Source organism: Ochotona curzoniae, unplaced genomic scaffold (genome assembly GCF_017591425.1).
Source record: "Ochotona curzoniae isolate NIBS_2020 unplaced genomic scaffold, NIBS_Ocur_1.0 contig_2723, whole genome shotgun sequence".
Taxonomy (NCBI): domain Eukaryota; kingdom Metazoa; phylum Chordata; class Mammalia; order Lagomorpha; family Ochotonidae; genus Ochotona; species Ochotona curzoniae.
The window spans coordinates 17,301,555-17,323,462 of record NW_024465573.1 but is presented as its reverse complement, the minus strand read 5'-3'; the positions used below and the strand labels follow the sequence as shown (position 1 = coordinate 17,323,462).

At 39.4% G+C, this 21,908-nt stretch overlaps 1 protein-coding gene across 4 annotated transcripts in view; it reads right to left on the bottom strand.

Moving 5' to 3' along the window:
* Positions 1 to 21,908, bottom strand: part of ZC3H12C (zinc finger CCCH-type containing 12C) — a 70,313-nt gene that overhangs the window by 25,892 nt on the left and 22,513 nt on the right. For 2 of the 4 annotated variants that reach the window (XM_040976905.1, XM_040976903.1), the window contains exon 2: positions 3,238 to 3,989. In XM_040976905.1, coding sequence (XP_040832839.1) covers positions 3,238 to 3,917 — 680 coding nt within the window. In that variant the 5' untranslated portion in view covers positions 3,918 to 3,989. Of the gene's footprint in view, positions 1 to 3,237; positions 3,990 to 5,065; positions 5,504 to 9,077; positions 9,201 to 21,908 lie in introns of those variants that run through there. The other 2 variants (XM_040976902.1, XM_040976906.1) reach the window with 2 other exon arrangements.

Sequence of the window (21,908 nt, the reverse complement as noted above, 5' to 3'; positions counted from 1 at the left end):
CATTTCGCAACTCATCTTCCTCCACGTCCTGTCCTCTCTCTGTCAACTTCCTAGAATAACAGTCCAGACAGATGCCTTCATTCCTTAACATCCTGCAGATGGGTTTCTATTTTTAAAATATTTTGGCATTCTTGAAGACAATGACTGGCTGTCATGTCTTCTGAATTTTTTTTTTGGTACAACTTATAGAGTATCTGACTTTAAAACCTTCCTTTTTCAACTTGATAACATTTGTACATTCCTTGGCTTCTGTAGCACCATGAGTTTTGCTAACAGCAGTGCTTGCCACACTACTGTTTTCTAGAATCATCATTTTAACTCCTGACCCATAAAGCTCAATCATTGGCTACACATTAGAAATAACTGGCACTTTCAAAAATTGCTATTATTTGGCCTTTCCCACGACCCCATTGGATATAATTCTTCAAGACTACAAAGCTGGAAGATGTATTTTTTCCAACAACTCCTATGGTAATTTTGGTGCACAGTCCTGGCTGTAGGTGTTCACCAAGGATCTATCACCTGTTGTCAGTACTCTCTTCTTTCGCAATGTCATGGCCTTTGCTCTTCCATATTATCATGAAGGTAGTTTCTGTAAAGGTACTATGAAGGAACACATGTTGGTCCTCCTCCTATTTTACCTGGAGCAACAACTTGGTATCACCTATAGAACACAGTAGTTCTTAAATCTCTGTACAGAGCACTGTAAGAAGTTTTCATTTATTTGCTTTCTTTTAAATGAAAGAACACACCCTTAACTGTGTCTGGTTGCTCTACATGAACTCTACAACTCTACATCTACTCTACAATAGATAACACTCACACGTGACTATGGGGCACTCAAAATATAGTTATTCCAAAATGACATGTGTTGTAACTGTAAGATAGATTTTAAAGACTTAATATCAAAAGAATATTATAAATTATCTTATCAGTATGTTTTTAATTGATTGCATGTTGGGATTTTTTTTGATATTTTGATATATGTTTTATCTGTTTCTGCTTACTTTTTCATATAGGTATGATACAGGGGCTTGCATTGCATAAGAGTACTTCAATATGTAGAATATGAAATTAAAAGTTCAGTTTAGGGATGGGGATTTGATCTACCAGTTAAACTGCCAGTTAAGATGCACAATTCCCACAACAGAGTACCTAAGTAAGATACTTCCCCATGGTATCTTACTCCAACTTCGTGCTAACGCAGATTCTGGGAGTGTGGTCATAGCTCTAGCAACTGAGTTACTGTCAGCCATGTGGGACTGAGTTCCCGGCCAGAGGCACCATAACCATTTCAGGAGTGAACCAGTGGATGGCAACTTCCTCTCTCTTCACGAATAAAACTAATAAATTTAAACAATTTAAACATATTGGCATAAAAATTTTGAAATCCATGCACAAAAAGTAAGGTTGGATAAACTTGCTTTTTCCTGCCAAGGACCCTGTGGGTATTTATTAACATCATTTGTGGGCCATACAAGATTATCAATTTAAAAATTAGCTTGCTACAAATTTTACTGAATTTCAAGTTCTTCCTGCAATTGCCTTGTGGGGAACATACTAGATGATTTTGTGAATCTTACACAGCCTAGGCGCTACATGTTTCCAGGCCTGAAATAATGGTCTGCAGAAAGTTCATGAAACTTAACTAGTATGAAAAAACCATGCACAGCTAGAGAGATTTGGGTACCAAAATTAACTAATGCTTTACTTCTAGTTTCTATGAACTTTCTGAAGTGTTCACCTGTCTCCAATGAATAGCACCACTATAGAATCTGCATTAAAACAATTACCTTAGTAGAACGAGAGTGAGCGAGCCTGCCTGCCTGCAGCTTCACTCCCCAAACACAATGGCTCTAGCTGGGCCAGGACCAGGAGGTGGAAACTCAGCCCGAGTCTCACATGGGAGCGATTGGAACTCACTTCCTTTAGCCTTCATCTTCAGACAGCTTCGCTACTTCCTTCCTGGCATTACACGAAGCCACGGCTAGATTTTCTGACATTGGCCAAGGCACAGCTGCACTTAAGGGTCACAGTTTTCAAGATGCACATTAGCAAGAAGCTAGAATGGAAGTGGAGTTAGGACTTCAATATGGAGTATGGGCATGCCAAGTACCATCTTTACCATCTCCAAATCTGCATTCATAAAGATGAATCTGTTAGGCCGTCTTTTTTTTTTTTTGCCCTCCAGACTGTGTTTTGACAAACAATATACACAACTCTAAGCTCGGCCTGGCACGTTGGCTCAGTGGCTAAAATACTCGCCTTGCATGTACTGGGATCCCATACGGATGCAGGTTTGTGTCCTGGCTGCTCCACTTCCCATCCAGCTCCCTGTCTGTGGCTTGGGAAAATAGCCGAGGATGGCCCAAAGCTTTAGGACCCTGCACCTGTGTGTGAGACCTGGAAGAAGCTCCTGGCTGCTGGCTCCAGATTGTCTCAACTCTGGCTGTTGCGGTCACTTGGGTTGTGAACCAGTGGATGGAAGATCTTTCTTTCTGTCTCTCCTTCTCTGTCAATCTGCCTTTCCAATAAAAAGAAATCTTTCAAAAAGTTAATGAATACGATATTAAAAACTTAATGAATAATGCATATAGTTTGAAAATGATGCATATTTTTTTTTAAAACAAAACTCTAGGCACTACATACCCTTTGACTTCAGAGAACCAGTTACACTATTAATTACATACTGACAGAATTTTGATGTGTTTTACGTCTTGACCCATCCAATACATCCCCAAAAATTTATTAGAAATTTTGCTTTTGCTCATCCCAAATTCCTAAAGAACTATTTTAAGTTTTATTTCTGAAATGGAACAAATAACTTTAAAGTGCTCTGTTTCAATTTGTTTCCAAGTTAATATTTTCTAAAGGAATTAGGACTGTCCCCTTATGGCCTCTTAATTTGATATATCTAACCGGATTCCGAAGTTGATGAATGTCATCATAGCCAGGCTCTTCATTTAAAGCTAGTGATGAATATGAAAGCAAGAACATATACCAAAGTTTATGTAAATGGGACTGGACAAGGAACAAGAGATACGTCTGAAAAAAAGGGGTCCCTGTTCAGGAACAAAGACAGGAAGGCCAAGTGCCCTGGAAGAAGAGACAGAAAACATTTTTTAAAGCTTGTGTTGGGTTGGGACATGGAATGCTGACTGAAATGATTGGGAGAAGGAAGAACTGGAAAATCAGACTGCTGAGTCAAGATTCTCAGCAAGAACGTTCTTCACTTACCTCATTGCCACGTTACTGCCATCAATAACGATGGGTCTCAGATTTTCCCCATCATCTGCTACAAGCTCTTGCATAGGAGATTCAGGCCTTTGAGATTCCAGGGAAGCCGGTTCCCTCACTACGCTGTTAACTGTGCTAACTGATGGATCAGCTTCGCTTTTATTTCCAAGCTTCACAAGTTCTCCCAAAATGTCATTGATTAAAGCATCGGTACCAAGTTTGTTTAGCACAAGCTGAACTTGTTCTTCAGAGTAACCTAACTTAAGTGCAAACTCCAGCTTTGTTTGGTATTCTCGAACCACATCAGGGGGTTTCTTCACTTCCTTGCATGTAGTCTGGGACTCTTCCGGTTTAAAATCCTGCAGAATTTCGTTACGTTTGAGAATGTGAGGCTCTAGACAGGGAGACCTACACAGCTGTCTGTGAGTGTTGGTTAACAAGCATGACTCTGCTGAAATGCTCTCCAACTGTTCCGACTCGTGATCGGAATTTGTGCTTTCTTCAGAGTCACCAGAGCTCACATTCTCTTCAGACACCTCTTTTTCTTCCTTCCCAGCACTGACTGTATCCATTGCTGTTTTCTCTGGCATTGGCCAAGGCACAACTGCACTTAACTGAGGGTCAGTGCTGTCCACGTGCAGGTGGCTGAGGTCATTGCCCAGGTGATCCTTCAAGCCCATGAAGCTGTTCCGCACACTTGCCTCCACCTTGCTGTTTTGTCTGTATTCCTGAATGCAAAGCACCCCGTACTCCTAGAGAAAAAAAAAAAGTCAAGTATTTAGCATGACATGCTTAAATGGCACTGTCTACATCTTCTCATAACTCCTTGATAAGACAGTACTATGCCCCATTTTTCAAATGATGAAGTGATGAAATTTGCAGTGCTACTATAATTCCTCCAAGACAATAGAGTGAAACAGCAGTGGAACTGCTCTTATTTCCAAGTTTCGTCTGACTTTCAAACTCATGCCTTTTTTCATTATAACATGCTGCTTCTCAAGCTTGAAGAAAGACATTTTTCCATCTCTAGAAAGGCTCACACTTGTAAAGTGATACATGGAATATTGTTAGAAAGCATGTTTTAAACATGTCATGACAGGTCATATACATTTTTCTCTAGTAGAATTAAAAAAAATTGAAATATTCTAAAGATAAAGCCACATAGGAATAAAGGAGAACATGTGTTTATCATAATGGAGATGAGGTTTTAGTAACAATTTAAAGAAGTTCCCTAAAATAATTTAAATATTGAGATGAAAAAGCACATATTCTAAAATTGGTAACAAAGATTTAAGTAATTACAAAGTGAATTATATTTCACTAAGAGATGAACACAGCTTTGTCCCAATTATCATGCTTTTGTGAACATAAAACATGGCACCACAATGTATTTTTTAACATTATGTTAACCTAATTAGATGGTAGGGACACTGAGATTTCTTTCATTCTAGGAAAAAACAAAAATTCTTTTAGTGTAGGCTCATTTTTAGAAAGAAAAGCAATTAAGTATGTCATATAACATTAATAGCAAACAACCAAATACATTAAATTTTACCCCAGTTTCTTGAATTTTATGGCAGGAAAATACTTCTGTACCGTATTAGATTAATTAACCATTAGTCTGTATCGGGCTAAAAAGTTGACTTTCTCTCATTTTTCCCTTACAAAAGTATTTTTATGATTTAAAATGTGTTTGCCATTTTACTATTTTTTTTTCTTAAAGTCTGTTGGAAATGATTTTCAGTTCCCCAGTGGAAATGGGTCAGAAAAACAAAGTCACTTTCGTTTGTGCTTCCCTGCAAGGACAGTGTCCACAGGAGTGGCTTACTTGTTAAGGAAATTCCGACATTCTACACATGCACAGCTTTGATAAGGCAGTGGTAGCCGATGCGAGACTGTCAGGAAACACCTACTTAAGTCAGCTGAGAAAGAAACCAGCAAAACATTTTTATTCCGAAGCACTTAAATATCACATTTATACTACAAGAGGGTTAGTATACAAAGAGTAAAAGGAAATGCCAGTCGCAAGTTTGCAAGTGTAACGGTAAACTTACTAGTCGAGTGCTTTACATTAATGCAACAAATTTATCAATTATGGTAGCTCTGATAATAAAGAGAACATGAACTCTTTAGCTTGAAGTTGTTGTACTTAAAATTCCTTCAGTGCAGAACTTGTATACATTTCTATAAGAGTTTCTTGATGGTTTATTCCCTAAGAAATAGGTCACTTCAATATCATTGTTCCACTATGATAGTATTCATTAGTTTAAAAAAAAAAAATCAAACTCCCCTAGTTGCTGATTGCTCAACTGACAAAATATCTCTTGGAAGAGCTCTACATACATCTTGGTCTTCTATGAAGAGGCAGCCATTTCATTTTTTTTCCTGTTAATATAGATATGCATGAGCCTGCTTCTTTAGAATTGAAAGAAAAGATTTTGAAAGTAGATCTTTATGTTCCAAGATTTATTAACTACTGTAATATACTAATACCACAATGCAAGTACCACATCGCAACAGCATCCTCATAAAGGGATACAGTTAAAAGAAAAAATTCCACATGGTGGCTCTCGTGGTGCTCCCACCAAAAGTATCTCAAACAAGGCAAATCTACTGGAAGCTGGGCTGCCTGGCAACCAGAAGCTGGTTGCTAAGCTGCACTCCTTTAACATGCCATCATGAATGCTAGCACAGTGAAAGAATAATTTGGTATGAACAAAAGCCTATAAAAGAGACTGGGACTTAAGTGCGTCTGGTTTACCCTCCGAGAACAATGCAGCTGCCAAACCAATCTGGAAGCTCCGACATCATTGTTCTGTAAACCCCACAATCTGCTCTGACTGCAGGAAATGCATTTAATGGACAACATTTCTGATCTCCCCTGAAAAGTTTGGGTTTTGCCTAAGTGATGTTGTGAGATAATTCTCTAAGATAATGACTTGCTGATCCAGTCCCTGCAATGGACTAGGAAATATTATTTTAATATGGAAAGGGAGACTCTTCTCTCTCTGCATTGGTTTTGGACTCTATCAGATGACATGTACACCTCATTGAAAACACAGCCAATAGGAAACATTAAAATGGATTTCTTGTTTGAAAGGCAAGGTGAAGTTACTCTTAATGTCTCCATTTTATTCAAGAAATAAAGCCAGATATCAGAAAGTTTTTAAAGTGAAACTTAACCATACTATATTGTCTTCAATCTAATGTATTTGTAACATGTAAAGACACTGCCTAAATCTACTCCACTTTACTATATGACAATGCCAAAGAGAAAGAATGGGGTTATCAATTGCTGGTTGCTTTATGATATCAGACCACAAGAAACTCAATGGGATACTAATGTATTTAGTGAATGTCATACACTTTTAATTTGTGATAATTCAGTATTATTTGTATATGATATTCAAATAAAAACGTGCAACATTAGGCTCATTTATAATGATTAGGATAAATGTAAGCTCAACCCATTTTTTTTTTTTAAGTAACAATTTGTTAGGCAACATAATTCTGCTTAGACAGTTTTTCACGCTGACAGGCCTCTCTTTGTTTTTGGATTTCATTGGTGAGTTCAGGGAAAGTTATCTAATGTTATCACAGATTAAGCAAGCAGTAAAGTGATTTTCAGTTCCTGTAAGGAAAGAGACTAAACACAAAAAACTATAATTGATGACAGATGTGTTCAATTTCTAGGCCTAACAGATATGTCCTTCATCATATAATACTAATTTGAAATAATCTGGTCTGTACTGACATAATCATAAAGATGTGACTTTCACAAGTGTAAGTTTTAGAATACTTCCTTATTCACGTGTAATTAGCAAAAGATTTAATATGTCATTTAAAAATGACATTTAACACAAAAATGAGCAATATTCTGAAGATCACTGAATAAAACTTATACTGAAGTTTTAAAAACTGGTAATATTTTCATAGGCTATATGAAGTGCTTGCTAAGGCAATGAAATGTGTGAAACTTGCAAGGAGTCACTATCAGATACTTTAGAACAAAGAATAGATTATAAGCTTCATTTTTGTTTAGTGTGAGAGTATAAAGGAATAAAACATCACAACATATACCACCACTTGCACGGCACAAAACTGTTCTTATTTCTAATCAAGTATCAGAATTGTTTTGCATTTACTGAAAGGTAAATATATAAGCTATGTTTAATCAAGTAAATATTAACTATTAATTTTTTTTCTCATTTTGAGACTCAGCAGCATAGTATTATGCACAAAATAGATTAATTTATACTTCATGGAGTTTATAGCTTTATAAACTTTATACTGTATTAACAATTATGATAAAACTGAGAAATATTGCTTAAATTTTAAACTTTATGTCAGAGATTCCTTATAACTTGTCTTTATTTGCTGTAGTATTGAAAGCAAAGGATACTGGGCAAAAATATGATGACCTAAAACCAGATTTCTACAGTTGCAAGTCCACAGATGCCCTCCAGATACTGCACTGGAAATTATTTTTCTTGCTAAAGGCAAACTAAAAATTAAATATTGCTATTTGCTGGGAAAGAACAGCATTATCATGCTAATTTTGTACATGACATCTAATTTTTTTAATTTCTAAAAGATATTACCTAAGGTACAAGTTTATGATACAATGGCTGCTCCTAGAAACACTGTTTGAAATGCTTCCATTTAGTGAAGAGATTTTCCCCAAGTTCTCATTAGAAAATTTGAAAAACCCTTTCTCTCACACCAGGCCAAGACCATTTACTTTTCATAGTAGAAAGAACCTCAGATTTATTAGGAATACTAGAGCATAAAAATGCAATTCCAATGTATTTGTTCACAATGTAAAGTTACAATGCCACAAAAGTGGGTTTTGGTTGTTATCCAAATGGTAATACTATGAGAACAATGGAAATGAAATAATGAATATGTAATAAATACCTACTGCTGTAGTCTCTGTGCGTTTAATTACCATTGTATTAGCGTGGGTGCTGTTGTCTGTAACCCCCATCTAACAAAGGCAGGAAGTCCCTTGGAGCAGATTGGTTAATGCTCTGGGGCAACAGATGTCTACTGGAAACTGCAGGAGACCAGCAACTGGTGGCCTGCCCATCTTCTGAAAACTTTCAATAGACTTATGCATATGCTCACACAATAGGGCATGTGGTAGAAATGAAAACCTCTTTTTAACCCTTTCTACTCCCCTCTTCCCTCCTGAGGGATGAAAGTCTTTGTCTCCTTGCCTCCCCATTACAGAACTCCCGAAAGCAATAGTTCTTGGCGTGGCATCTTCAGTCTAATGTCTGAAACTAGCATAAGGGGGAAAAAGGTGAGACAATTGACACAGTGTAGATGCAGGCTGAAATTGCTGACAAGGCAGGGGAGTGCTTAATCATCACATTTAAAACAAGCTGTCTGAAACATTTGCCTATATTGATATACCGCCCTGAGGTAGACGTCTAAGATAATAGAAAAATCCATCAAATATTACTATTATTTTATAACACCAAGGCATGACAGTGACATCATAAGAAACCTAAGAATTTGAGAAGATAAAATCTAAACACAGTTGATCAAAGTCAGAAAATTTGCCCCAATAACTAATTATATATGTGATGTCTCATGCCTTATAAATGTTCATAAAACTATAAGCAATTATTTACAAAACTCCAGCGTTTTCAGACATACCAATTTATTTCAAAGACATGTTAAAGAAATGAATTTTTTGAATTCCATGTTGGCACTGTGTAATAATTTGTAGGCTTTCATTTGAGGTGTTTTCTATCCTTTAAAGAGGTTAAATTAATACTCTAAATATTTAGCAAAGTTGAACTTTCAAGGCATCAAGTAGCACAAATACTCACGTTAGCAGGAAAATACAAAGACATTGGTTTCTGTAGCAGCCTCAGCAGTAACTCCTTCACACAATTTTAGCTGCAGACTTCCAGGCAGGCAAGAAGAACAATGAATGGTTGAACAGATGGAATGGCAATGTCTTTGCTTAACCTATTACTGAGTGGAATAACAGCCAATCATAGCCCAGAAAGCTTACAATTAGTGGGCCAGGCAGATGCAAGACAACCTCAGCACCCTGCGTCAGGTTCGGAGGTTTCTAAGATAAGCAAGTTGATGTCATTCTTGGGTCTGCCCGGGGCGGCATGTGTATTAAGGAGGGGTGTGCAGCAACAATAGGCCATACAGAGCTGACTAGTAGGCAGCTGCTCTACGAGAGCAGTCATTAGGCAGCAGGCTGCCAACAAGAAACACCTGGCTTGGGCAGACTTCAGCTTTTCCTTCTTGTTTTTAATGCACGAAACAAAGGATCCAATTATGTTTTAAAGTAGTAAAAGTTGCATGTTTCCAAAAAGTGGAGGCTATACACTAGTTTATTAGCTCTCCATTTTTGAGAAGTAAAGAAAATGAGATGTGTCAAGGTCCCAAGGAGCTACTGCAGCAATCACTTTTCTTTACTAAGTGAGTTACTGGTAAAGGGAGACAGAAGGTTATAGTAAAACTAGTTCCTTGAAGATATGGGGAAATATGTATTTGAAAGTATTTCAATGTGTTAAAAGACAATAAAACTAAAAAGAGAGGGAAGTAGGATTATAAAATGGAGAGTCTTAAGAGCTCTCAGAGAGTTCACTGGAAAGACAGTATAGTAAGATTACAAGCTGCTCACCTACCAAGTAACTGAAAATCAGTTACAGTTCTATAATGTGTGGCGGTCTAGAAATAACTTCTGCAGATTATGCATTAAGTGAACATTTTTTGTAAAAGTTAAAACTGACTGACAAATTTACAGATTATTTGAAACTTTAAAACATAACTCCATCATACATATTTTGTTGGTTTGCACAGTTACTATCTGGGAAACTTTCTATGTGACGCACATTGATGTTTTGGGGATTTTAAAAATCAGCGTTTCAATACGAAAAAGAATAAAGCGTATTCCAATTGTGTACCACATAAAGCATATAAACTGCATATTTAGATAAAATTATTTCAGTGTAGCATAAAATCACAGTGTAAGATTATTTTATTATCATGGCTACTTACATATGTAATTCAGCAAAATCTGTCATTTTGATTTAATATACAAATATGATATTTTTAAAGAGTTTGTGCTTAATGGAATTTATAAGATGCAACACTAAAATTTCAGCTCAGGATTAATTTAACATTATAAATACTGTGACACTTTTGAAGAGAATTAATATAGAATAGTAAGTTCCCTAAGAGAGGAAGTTTGTTATTCCGGACTTATTTCAGCATTTCACATCACAGCATTTGTAGCACTACTGACTACTTGCTTCTGAAGACTGTAGGACTTATATTTTGAGTAGCCTCTGATAATATAAAAAATCCAATCAAAATGTAAACACTATAAGGTGCCAGGAGGATATTTTCCTACTTAAGAGAGACTGTAGCTGTTTTATTACCTATGTGATGTAGAATATGCACACTCATAAAACACTCCCTCTTCATTCCAGTACAAGCCAGAAGAGTGAAGGAAAAGAGCTGCCTCTGTTAGAAACATACACTCTCCTGACACAAACGGACAGTCTAGATGGTTTCAGTCTATGATCATGAACTCCAAAGACACGGCTTGGTTCAAAACACTGGAAATGCTCTAGATCAACCTTTCCTTTTCACACACAAATACACAGGGTACTCAAAATTGGGCTCATTTTTGAGTAATTTGAAATAAAAAACAACATTGACTTGGGGTTTCTGATCCTAGCCTTACCCTACTCTAATGCAAATGGTTAAACATTTTCAGTTATCTCACCAAAATCATTCTCCTGATGCCTGTCAAACCTCCAAAACTATTGTTTCCAGAAAGAAAACTATAATATGAAGTTTACTGTAGATTTGTGTATAAATTATTTCTCCTCCACAGAACTTAATATTATATTGGAAGGATGCCATTCCAAAAAATGTTGACAAATTTTAAAAATCTGAAATGATTTTGGACTAAGTTTACTTAGCAAGTTCTCTTTGTCAAAATAGAATTATTGTTTTCTGCCAGGGTTACAGTGATGTTACCGAAACAGTTAAATTCTTAATCTAAATTCCTAAGCCTAGTGAAGATCATGACAAAGCATCTCTAACAATACAGTTTGTTGTGTATTACAACGTGGGCTACATGGAATGCATATTTCATGTCTTGTGTGAACATAGAACTTTCCAGAAATGAAGTTAGCTCTGTGTGTGTGTGTGTGTGTGTGTGTGTGTGCCTGGTGATGGTGGTGGTTGAAAGAAGTAAGACCACTCCTGCAGTAGTGAACTGTAATTCTGGTAAAATCAAGTGTTGTTAAACAAGATAAAACTGGAGCACATAACGGACTTCCTCACTAAGCAGTTACAACTTAAAACCTAACAAAACTTAACTGTTTCGCGAAGGGACAGGGGAGATCAGTATTTAGGAATCCATATTAAAGCCTTTTTTTTTGCGTGTAGAAAGGAAACTACTGTGCATGAATAGACCATCTTCTCTTCTCCCTTGGGCTTTCTGCCTCCTCTTTATCCCTTGCTACTATAGTTACTACTTTACGGTTTTAATTCAGGAAGAGGAGGAGCAGGATCTTCTCCCTCTGCCACACAGAACACAAAGGGTGGGAGAAACCCTCTAAGAGCTTAGCAGGGTGGCTGATCTATAGCGCTGGATTAAGCATTTTTTTTTTTTTTTTTGCAATAGCAAATAAAGGCAGCGATCTGAAAAAGCTAATCAGATCCTGCTGTGGTATTTAGACTATGTTGAGTTGCTACTATTGGATAATGTTAAGCGCATTAAAACATCTGGAGGTAAAAAGACAGCCTCAGCCTGGCTTCCCCGTTCCGTGGCTCTAGTCCACTTGCCACTGGAGAGCAAACACAAACAGCTGTGCTGGGCTCTGGGCTACTGTGATAAATGACTGAGCACTGTGCACATTTAGGACAGGAAAAAAAGAGAAAGCACAGTTTTAGGAGGGCCTGACTTGTCCTTCTGAGATATGAATATCAAATGCTGGGCTTTGATGCTGGGGTTTGGAGTCAGTTTTTCTTGCTCATGGTGATCTAACCCTATTTCCTGGTGCCTCTCTCTTATAGACTTGCTGCCCTTTAGTATATACTGTATTTTTATCCTAGCAATTACGCCATGGACAAAAGATTATTGTATTAATTTTTCCAATTGCCCCCAAAGGACAGAAAGATTAAATTTTAAACAGAAAACTGCTTTCATTTTTGAGAGCTTACAAAAAACAAAAATGATCCAGGGCTTCTGTTGTAGCACAGCAAGTTAAGCTCTAACTCACAGCACTGACATGCCATATAAGAGCATCAGGGCTCAAGTCCTGGTAGCTCCACTTCTGATCTAGCTCCATGCTAAAGTACTTGGGAAAGCCTCAGGAGATGGTCCAGGTGCTTGGGCCCCTTCCTGTGATAGCGCCAGATGACATTTCAGGTTCCTGGCTTCGGCCTGGTCCAACTTTGGTTCTGTGGCAATTTGGGGAGTTAACTAACAGATGGAAAATCTCTCCTCCTCTCATCTTCCCTTTCTCCTTGCCGCCCTCTCTCTCCTTGTCCTGCCTGCCTCTGTCACTCTGCCAGTCAAATAAGTAAGCCCATAATAAACCAACCCCCCCAAAATCATACATAATGTGAAATATGAAGCAGGCACAAATTTTGTATATTAACAGCTACTATATTTAGAAAGTCAGACGGGTCATGAGACCTCTCATTTACGAAACCAGTCTTCTTAGTGATCTTAAAAAAAGTGTTCAATATTAACTCAAGCTACAGAACAACAGTGAGCATATAATCTCTATGAATTAAAGACAAATTGCTGTGAGTCTGGACAGGGATAAACATAAATCCACAGGGCCAACCTATTCAAGAAACAGAACATCATCTCTGACCAGGCCATTTGAGAATGTTGTGTAGAAAAAGTTAGATATTCTTCTTATTCCCCTTTTTCTCCAAAAACCAAGCCAGTTCTCAGGGAAGAGACAGTCTCACTTGGAAAGTCCCCACTTTAACTGTAAAAAAATCATAACTATAATTATCAGGATCAGATATTCAAAATCATCAGGTAGATTTTATAGTACATGAACTCAAACTAAAAAGTGTTATGTGAGAATAGCATATTAGAAAAACACATTAATGATTGGTAGCTAGCAAGCATCTAAATAGATAGTACAAACCAAAAAGCCCCAATTACATTTCTGCTAACACTTTCCCCAATGCCATGGCCATCCCTGCCACTTCTCAAGTTCATATTAAACACAACTTTCGAGTTATATGGGAGATAATCAGGTTAATACTATCAACAGGGACCGACACTATGGCTCAATGGCTGAGTGCCAGCATCCCATATAGGTGCTGGTTCATGTCCTGGCTGCTCCACCTCCCATCTACCTCCCTGTTAATGGCCTGGAAAAGCGACAGAGGATGGCCCAAAGCACTGGGACCCTGCACCCACAGGGGAGACCTGGAAGATTCTCCAGCCATTGTCGCTATTTGTGAGTAAACCAGTGGATAGCAGATCTTTCTCTGTAAATCTGATCTGCCTTTCCAATAAAAAAAATCTGAAAGAAAAAAACCCCTATCAACAGGTGTATCTACCCCAGTGGCCCCAGAATAAACTGACAGTTTTAATATGAAGGAAACTATTTTTATATATACTAAGAAATAAACTGCACCAGAAATCATATTTAGTAAAGTGATATGTGCTTCTAAAAATACTAAGTAATTACTAACAGGTAAATAAAAGATGAAAAGAAAAATCACGAAGATATAATAGATACATGCCAATCTAACTCTTATTGGAAAGACAAACAAGACTTTTTTTTAGGTTTGGGACACTTACAGAAGAGCATGGCAGAGTCCACAGGATTAAAAGCAGATTCAACACTTGCGCCTTTGGAAGGTCACAGTCCAGGACTGAATCCAGCGTTTCAGTAGCAAGCTTCTAGAATATCCATGTGAGATGACTTAGCACTATCTGTTCTCTGACTCTAATGTCTCAAGGATCTAATTCCTGAGACATGGAGTCCCATCAGCACAACTTAGGTGATAGCTTTATTATTTTGCCCAATTACTGTGGCCAGGAGCTATGGGGCCTGGATTGGCAGCTCGATTAGAACCACAGATGGAAAAGAATTTTCAAAGCCCTAAGGTGTACTTGTATCAACAAAAGCATGGGGGGAGAAAAAGCCTGGGACACAAAACATCAGGCACTCACTAGACTTCTATATAGGTTCCATGAAAGCCATCAAAAGCACTTTTAAAAGTAAAAAAATATATATATATATATCTTGGAGTGGTGAAGAAAAAATTCTGAGGGCCAAACAAAAATGAAAACAAACCCAGAATAATATTATATCAGAAATGGGAACCCATGTTTCTGATTGATTTTTCACTTACCAAAAGGAAACCACAAAATTAATGTCATTTTTGGAGAACACACGGCTTCAGTTCTCACGTCTATGAGACGTAGCGTACCTCACTCCCAATTTTCCTTTTAAAAAGTCTTGTCAAGATATTTTCTCTTCTTTTCCCTCTTCTCTTCCCCTTCCCTTCCCTATTTGAAAGCCAGATAGGGAGAGAGATCTTCCATCTATGGAATTCACTCTCCAGATAGCTGCAAGAGCCAGGGCTGGGTTAGGTCAAAGCTAGAAGCCAGGAGCCAGGAGCCAGGAGCTTCACCCAGGTATCTCAAGAAGGTGGCAGGGGCCCAAGAACTTGGGCCATTTCCCACTATTTTTTTTTAAAGACTTATTTATTTTTATTGGAAAGGCAGATGTACAGAGAGGAGGAGAGACAGAGAGGAAGATCTTCCGTCCAATGATTCACTCCCCAGGTGAGCACAATGGCCGATGCTGCACCAATCTGAAGGCAGGAGCCAGGAACTTCCTTCTGGGTCTCCCACGCAAGTGCAGGGTCCCAATGCTCTGGGCCATCCTCAGCTGCTTTCCCAGGCCACAAGCAGGGAGCTGGATGGGAAACAGGGCTGCCGGGGTTGGACCAGCACCCATATGAGATCCTGGTGTGTTCAAGGCGCTAGGCTTCAGCCGCTAGGCTACACCATCGGGCCCTCTTCCACTTTTTTCTTTTTTATAGACTGTTAGCAGGGAGCAGGATCAAAAATTACATGGACACACATTGGCATGATATGGGGAACACACAGCAATGTGATACTGGTTGTTGACATCACAGACTTTAGCTTTATTCATTAGGGAACAACACCAGAGTCTTTATTTAATACATTCTTAAGATACAGTTGATTGGGACCAGTGTCCCAATCATAGCACATTAAGCCTCTACCTGCTGCATCAGCTTCCCCCATGTATGGCAGTTTGTGTCCAGGCTGCTCTGCTTCCAATCCAGATCCCTGCTAATGGCCTGGTAAAGCAGTGGAGGACAGGCCAAGTGCTTGGGTCTCTGCGCCCATGTGGGACATCCAGAAAAAGCTCCTGACTCCTAGCTTTGGACAGGCCCAGCTCCTGCCATTGTGGCCACTGGGAGAGTAAGCCAGTGGAGGGAAGATCTCTCTGCTTCTGCCCTTCTCTTTATAACCCTTTATTTCAAATAAAAATAAAATAAACATTAGAGAGATAAAATTGATCCCCTACCTGGAGGCAACTGTCTAGGTTGCCTTGTACCTAGGCAAGTGTTTACACTGCTGGGAGTAAGGCAGCTAAAAGCTGGCAGGCATTCTGGGCTGGTTTAATGCCAAATTTGTGTTAGCTGTATCAGTGTGCCAGAATAGTTACCTAATCTTTTTTTTTTTTTTAAAGATATATGGTGAGGGTGGAGAATGCTGAGCTGGGACACACTACTCTGTCCTTTGGTGGAGAGGCAGCAGGTTGCCCAGGACAGGGGGTCTGGGGACATGTTAGAGTGGGAGTGGCTGAGGGCATGTTTTAACAGGAGAGGAATGACTTCTGGGGACTTCCACAGGCCAGGCCACTGCACTCGCAGGCAGACAAGGAAGCTGAGACAGAGTGGTTTAGAGGGCAGATACTGGAGGGCATGCTTAGTCATGCCTACATGGGAGACCTGGGCTGGACTAAGCAGCATCACTTGCTGCCCATTGGTGCATGTGAAAGCTGGGGTTGGGGGCATGTCTGGTTGGACTAGGCCACAGTATCTGCCAGTGAGTGTTTGGGTAGGAGGGTGGGGCACATCAGGCTGGGCTACAACACCCATCAGAAGCTAAGAGAACCAGGTTTTGGGGCAGATTCTGTAGGGCACTTGTGGGCTTGTCCCTGTGGGATGCAGCACCCGCTGGTTTGCGTGACAGCTGGGAGTGGTGATGGGTGGAACTCATGCTGGACCAGGGAACTCACCTGATGTCTGTGGGAGCCAGAGCTGGGAAGAGGCCAGGTTGTGCCAGGTTGTAGCACCCACCAGCACATGAAAAAGGCAGAGAATGAGGGCAGAGCCTGCCAAGCAGGTCTGTGGTACCTGCTGGCATGCCTGAGACCCCAGGGCTCTAGCAGTAGACCTAGTAAAACTTGTGGAACTTGACTAGGCCACAGCTCCTGCTGGGGGACACAAGAGCCAAGGCTGGGAGCAGGGTGGGCCAGGCAAGGCAAGGCTGCAGCACTCATCAACATTTGTGTGAGCTGGGTGTGGGGTTAGGCGGGGCTTGGCCAGGCTGCAGGTGCAGGTAACAGACTGAACCTGACCCTGCATTAGCTGGCATGCACAAGAGTCAAGTCTGAATCACCACAGGTGAGGTTTCTTTGGGGATTCCCCAACTAGATCGCTGGATTAAAGATATATGGTCCAACCTTGGAATGTATGTGTTGGGACTGGGCCACCTCAGTTGCAGATGCCTGTGCAATGGACTACATGTCCAGATACAGTTGGGAGACATGACAGCCAGCTCATCTAAGCCAGCAGAGAATACAGAGTTCCTCGTCAGAGGATGGAAAGCAGAACACATTGGACAACTCACTGGGCCAAGCTTTGCATCAAGTGCCTGAGTCTATGGATGCACATTCAAGTGGATTTGGTCAGCCATTAGACTTTGGAAAGATTTCTGCAACATCAGTGTAATAAATCTGACAATGTCTCAGAACTATCAAAAGCATTCAAGCAACACTCTTGGCATACTCTTCGCTGCATCAAGGTCTCTAATGCATCATGAAATAACTGTTCCCATCCCTGGGTTGCTCATGTAGTTTGACTGCAAAGGGCAGTTTCCTTCCCTTCAACTCGGAGCAGATCAGGAGAAAAAAATGAAAGAAAAGAACTGGGGGGAAAAAGGATACAATTGATCAATTCCTAATTACTTTCCTCTTTTCAACTTTCTCATTTTCAAAGCCATCAACAACATCCCCTAGGCTAAATACTCATTCCCTGAGGACGGATTAATCTGTTCCTCAATTGAATTCTTTCCCTGGATACCTCCAGAGTATTTCCCAAACTGATTTTCAATTATGTAACTTTTATACTAAATAAATAAGCATCAAATAAGATAAAATTCCGAGCTGTAAGTCAGAGATGTCGGGAGGGTCTCCTGTTTTCTTTCAAAGTAGTCTGCAACTTGCTTCTCCCAAGGTCCTATAATCTCATATCCAAACTTACTTCAAGTGAAGAGAGAGCACAAAATGAAGTTACAAGTGCTGAAACAGCTGCACCTTCAGTTTGGCACTGCTTCATGTACCGGGACCACACGTCATTCCAAGCCCAGCTGCAAGCTGTATTTCCCATCAAATCTTCTTGGACTAGATTAATTTGGGGGATATTGAATACTTTGAGATTCTGTTTGTCGGACTGTATTATTTAGCACTGATTTATGAGTCAGACTAGGTTTTGCTTGAGAGAATCATTCAGTCCTCCACAGTGACAGGGTACGACCTGCACAGCATGTGTGCTGGTCTCCGGAAGGTCCCTGAGTGAAACATGTATCAGGTTAAAAAGAAAAAGTCCCCTAAAAATTTTAGTGTAGCCATTCACCTGAACAAAAACGTTGCCTACGATTTAGGAAATGGACTTACATAACCAAGGGCTAGCCCCTTTGGCCATACACTTATCTCTGCTACAGCAAGGACATCTGTTGCTCGGCTTTTCAGTTTGACCTTTCTAACTCTGTAGTTCAAGGTGACTAAGTCCTCTGTGCTGTTCTACTAAGTCATGCTCCCCATTCTCTCTAGCAATGAAAAGAGCTGATTTTGTGATCACATTTTCTTGGCTCCATAGTCTAGAACTACGACAAGAAAAAAGACCCCTTCAAACCGTACCAATATTCACCAACAGACATAATTTGTCTATAAAGAACAAAAAGAACTAAAGGATAGCTTTGCTATTAACAAGAAAAAAATGGAATTAAAGACTATGTCAGACTAGTTTACATAAATAAAGTGAAAAATTAAGGAACAAATAGGGGAGATAATACGCCTCATAATCAAAATCCTAACGATCTATGAATATCTTTTAGTTCCTTGTCTTCAAGATTTGATAAATTTCAGGGCGCGTTGCCATAGTATAGCAGTTAAAGTTCTTGTCTTGCACATGCTGGGATCTCAAATGGGTGCCGGTTCTAATCCCAGCAGCCCTGATTCCCATACAGCTCCCTGCTTGTGGCCTGGGAAAGCAGTCAAGGATGGCCCAAAGCCTTGGGACCCTGCACCTGCGTGGGAGACCCGGAAGAGCCTCCTGGCTCCTGCCATCAGACCGGCTCAGCTCTGGCCATTGAGGCCGCTTGGGGAGTGAATCGTCAGATGGAAGATCTTCTCTGTCTTTCCTCCTCTCTGTATATCTGCCTTTCAACAAAAATAAATAAATCTTAAAAAACCCCTTCAATTCTCTTTAGGATTCATAGTCAATAATCATTAAATCCACAAAGACAGCATTCCTTTCCAGGGGGCAAAAATGAAAGCAGAGCCCAGCACAATAGTCCAGTCTCGATTTGCACATGTCGGGATCCCATATGGGTGCTGGTTTGTGTCCTGGCTGCTCCATTTCCTTTCCAGCTCCCTGCTTGTGGCCTGGGAAAGCAGTCAAGGACAGCCCAAAGCTTTGGGACTCTGCACCCATGTGGGAGACCAAGAAGAAACTCTTGGCTCCTGGCTTTAAATGGGCTCAGCTCCAGCCATTGCAACCACTTGGGGAGTGAACCAGCGGATGGAAGATCTTTCTCTGTAAATCTGCTTTTCTCTTCTTTTCTTTTCTTTTCTTTTCTTTTCTTTTCTTTTCTTTTTTCTTTTCTTTTCTTTTCTTTTCTTTCCTTCCTTCCTTCCTTCCTTCCTTCCTTCCTTCCTTCCTTCCTTCCTTCCTTCCTTCCTTCTTTCTTTCTTTCTTTCTTTCTTTCTTTCTTTCTTTCTTTCTTTCTTTCTTTCTTTCTTTCTTTCTTTCTTTCTTTCTAATATTTATTTTTATTGGAAAGTCAGATATACAGACAGGAGGAGAGACAGAGAGGAAGTTCTTCCACTTGGTTCACTCCCCAAGTGGCCGCAACGGCTAGAGCTGAGCCAATCCACAGCCAGGAGCCAGGAGCCTCTTCTGGGACACCCAACGTGGGTGGGGAGTGAATCGTCAGATGGAAGATCTTCTCTGTCTCTCCTCCTGTCTGTATATCTGCCTTTCAAATAAAAATAAAACAAATCTTAGAAAAAAGAATCAATGTGGAAAATGTTTCTTTTTATATCAATTCTTATTAAAACGGGAAAGCAAATGCTTGTAGTATTATTTGTAGCAGCCTCATCCTGCTGCCTTTAACTCAATGCTACTAAATTTAGATAAATTCTCTGGTGTACAAGAAACTGAGAAACATTAAGACATGAAAGAAATGAATGGTTATATTACAAATTAATGAAATTGACATAAAAGTTTACAATAAAATTATTCATTGCAAAGTTCATTTAATAAGGGGAGGTGATAATTTAGATGTTAAGAATTCCAAGCATGTATATCAAGACTGTTTTCTAAACACAAATGCACATTTTCTATAAGCAGGTAAATCTGGAATATAAATCATCTCACTTAGTTGCCCACACCATTTGATTATGAACTCTAACAGGGCAGGGTTTCTTGTGTTTTGTTTTCTGAGGCATCTCCACCAACAAGAATATAATAAGTGCTGAATCAACAGATGCCACATAAATGAGAGCCCCAAAATATCTTCCATTTATTTTCTAATATAACCTATACTTTGGTAAAATTCAAATGTTTAAAGCCGCTAGATTGCATGTTGACATCACCATGGGAGGCTTAAACCATACTGATGCCATGTTATTGTATCTAGATTTTATTCTTATTGGATTAGGGAAGGCTGCTCACAGGTGTTCTTAAAGCTACTCAGATGATTCCAACGTGCAACCAAGTTTGTAAACCCTGAGAGTTTGTTTCTTTTAAAATACTTTTCTCCACAGCTTCACATTAAACTGTACCCATTACTATTGAAATCTCAGCTAAAATTCTGATTCTGCCAAGAAACCATTCCTGGAATGCTGAAACAACAACAGAAGAATCCATCTTTGAATTATTTAAGTTTTTGCCCAAGTTCTGGCATATGACTAGGACATGACAAATGCTTAAAATGGTGTATAATTCTAACAGGATACTACATAGCAGAAACTCAATAAACACTTACTAAAAGAATGAGATGGGATGGACACTTTTGGAATAGTGCCTGAAGCCATGCCTAGGACCCATGTACTCTCGATAGAGTGCCTGGGATTGAGAACTGCCCTCACTTCCAATCCAGCTTCCTGTTAATGTGCCTAGGAAGCAGCAGCTAATAGCCTCAAAACCCGAATCTCTGCTATCCACACAGGAGACCTGGATGGAATTTCTTGGCTCCTAATTTTGGCCTTACCCAGTCCTGCCTCTTGTGGGCACTTGGGGAGTGAACCAGCAGACTGAAGAGCTCCTGTTCTATCTCCCCCTCTGTGCTGTTTTTATGTTTTAAATAAAACATAAAAAATGACTTACCAATAGATTCTTATGATTTAGATTCTGTATTTACCAACTTGTCTACTTGCATAAATTTATGTATAAACATCAAATTAGTATTAACGGAGCTTTTGAGGTGACTGTAGGAACATCAGCATAGGAAAGCGGTGAAAAATTTGACTTGCCTAAGGCATGCATTCCAGCAGAGGTGGAACAGTGCAAAACTTTGCATTCACATTTCAACTGATTCTGTAACCAGTGTCCTATCTTACAAAGTCCACTTAGTGCTGTTTTCCACTCATTTTTGTTGGTGATTATGGTGTTTTAAGTAACCTCCAAGTGTAAAGCACAAATGGTATCTAGTGTTCCAAAGTGCAAGAAGGCTGTGATGCGTCTTAGTGAGAAAAACACGTTAGGTTTAATGGCTGAGTTTCGTTTTAATCAATCAGCAATACATATATAACTAAACAAGGGGGTCCTCAAATTCAAAGTTGTATGATGATGATGGGTTAATGACAATGTTGCCAGAAACTTGCAGGAACTTAACCCAGGAACCTAACCCTGTATTTTCTCTAGGAGCACATGATTCAGTGTTCACAAATTCACTGTAGCAACTTGATAGAACATAACTACAACAAATAAGAAGTAATTGTTGATTCTTCCTATCTTTGGAATGCTTACAGATCTTATCTAATCTTAAATGTTTCATTCAGTAAGTGGAATCTTCTACATGCCAGACTCTGAGACTATATCAAGAATGAAGTTAGACCCCTCCACAGTCTAGTGTGGTCAAAGGGGCAGGAAAAGAA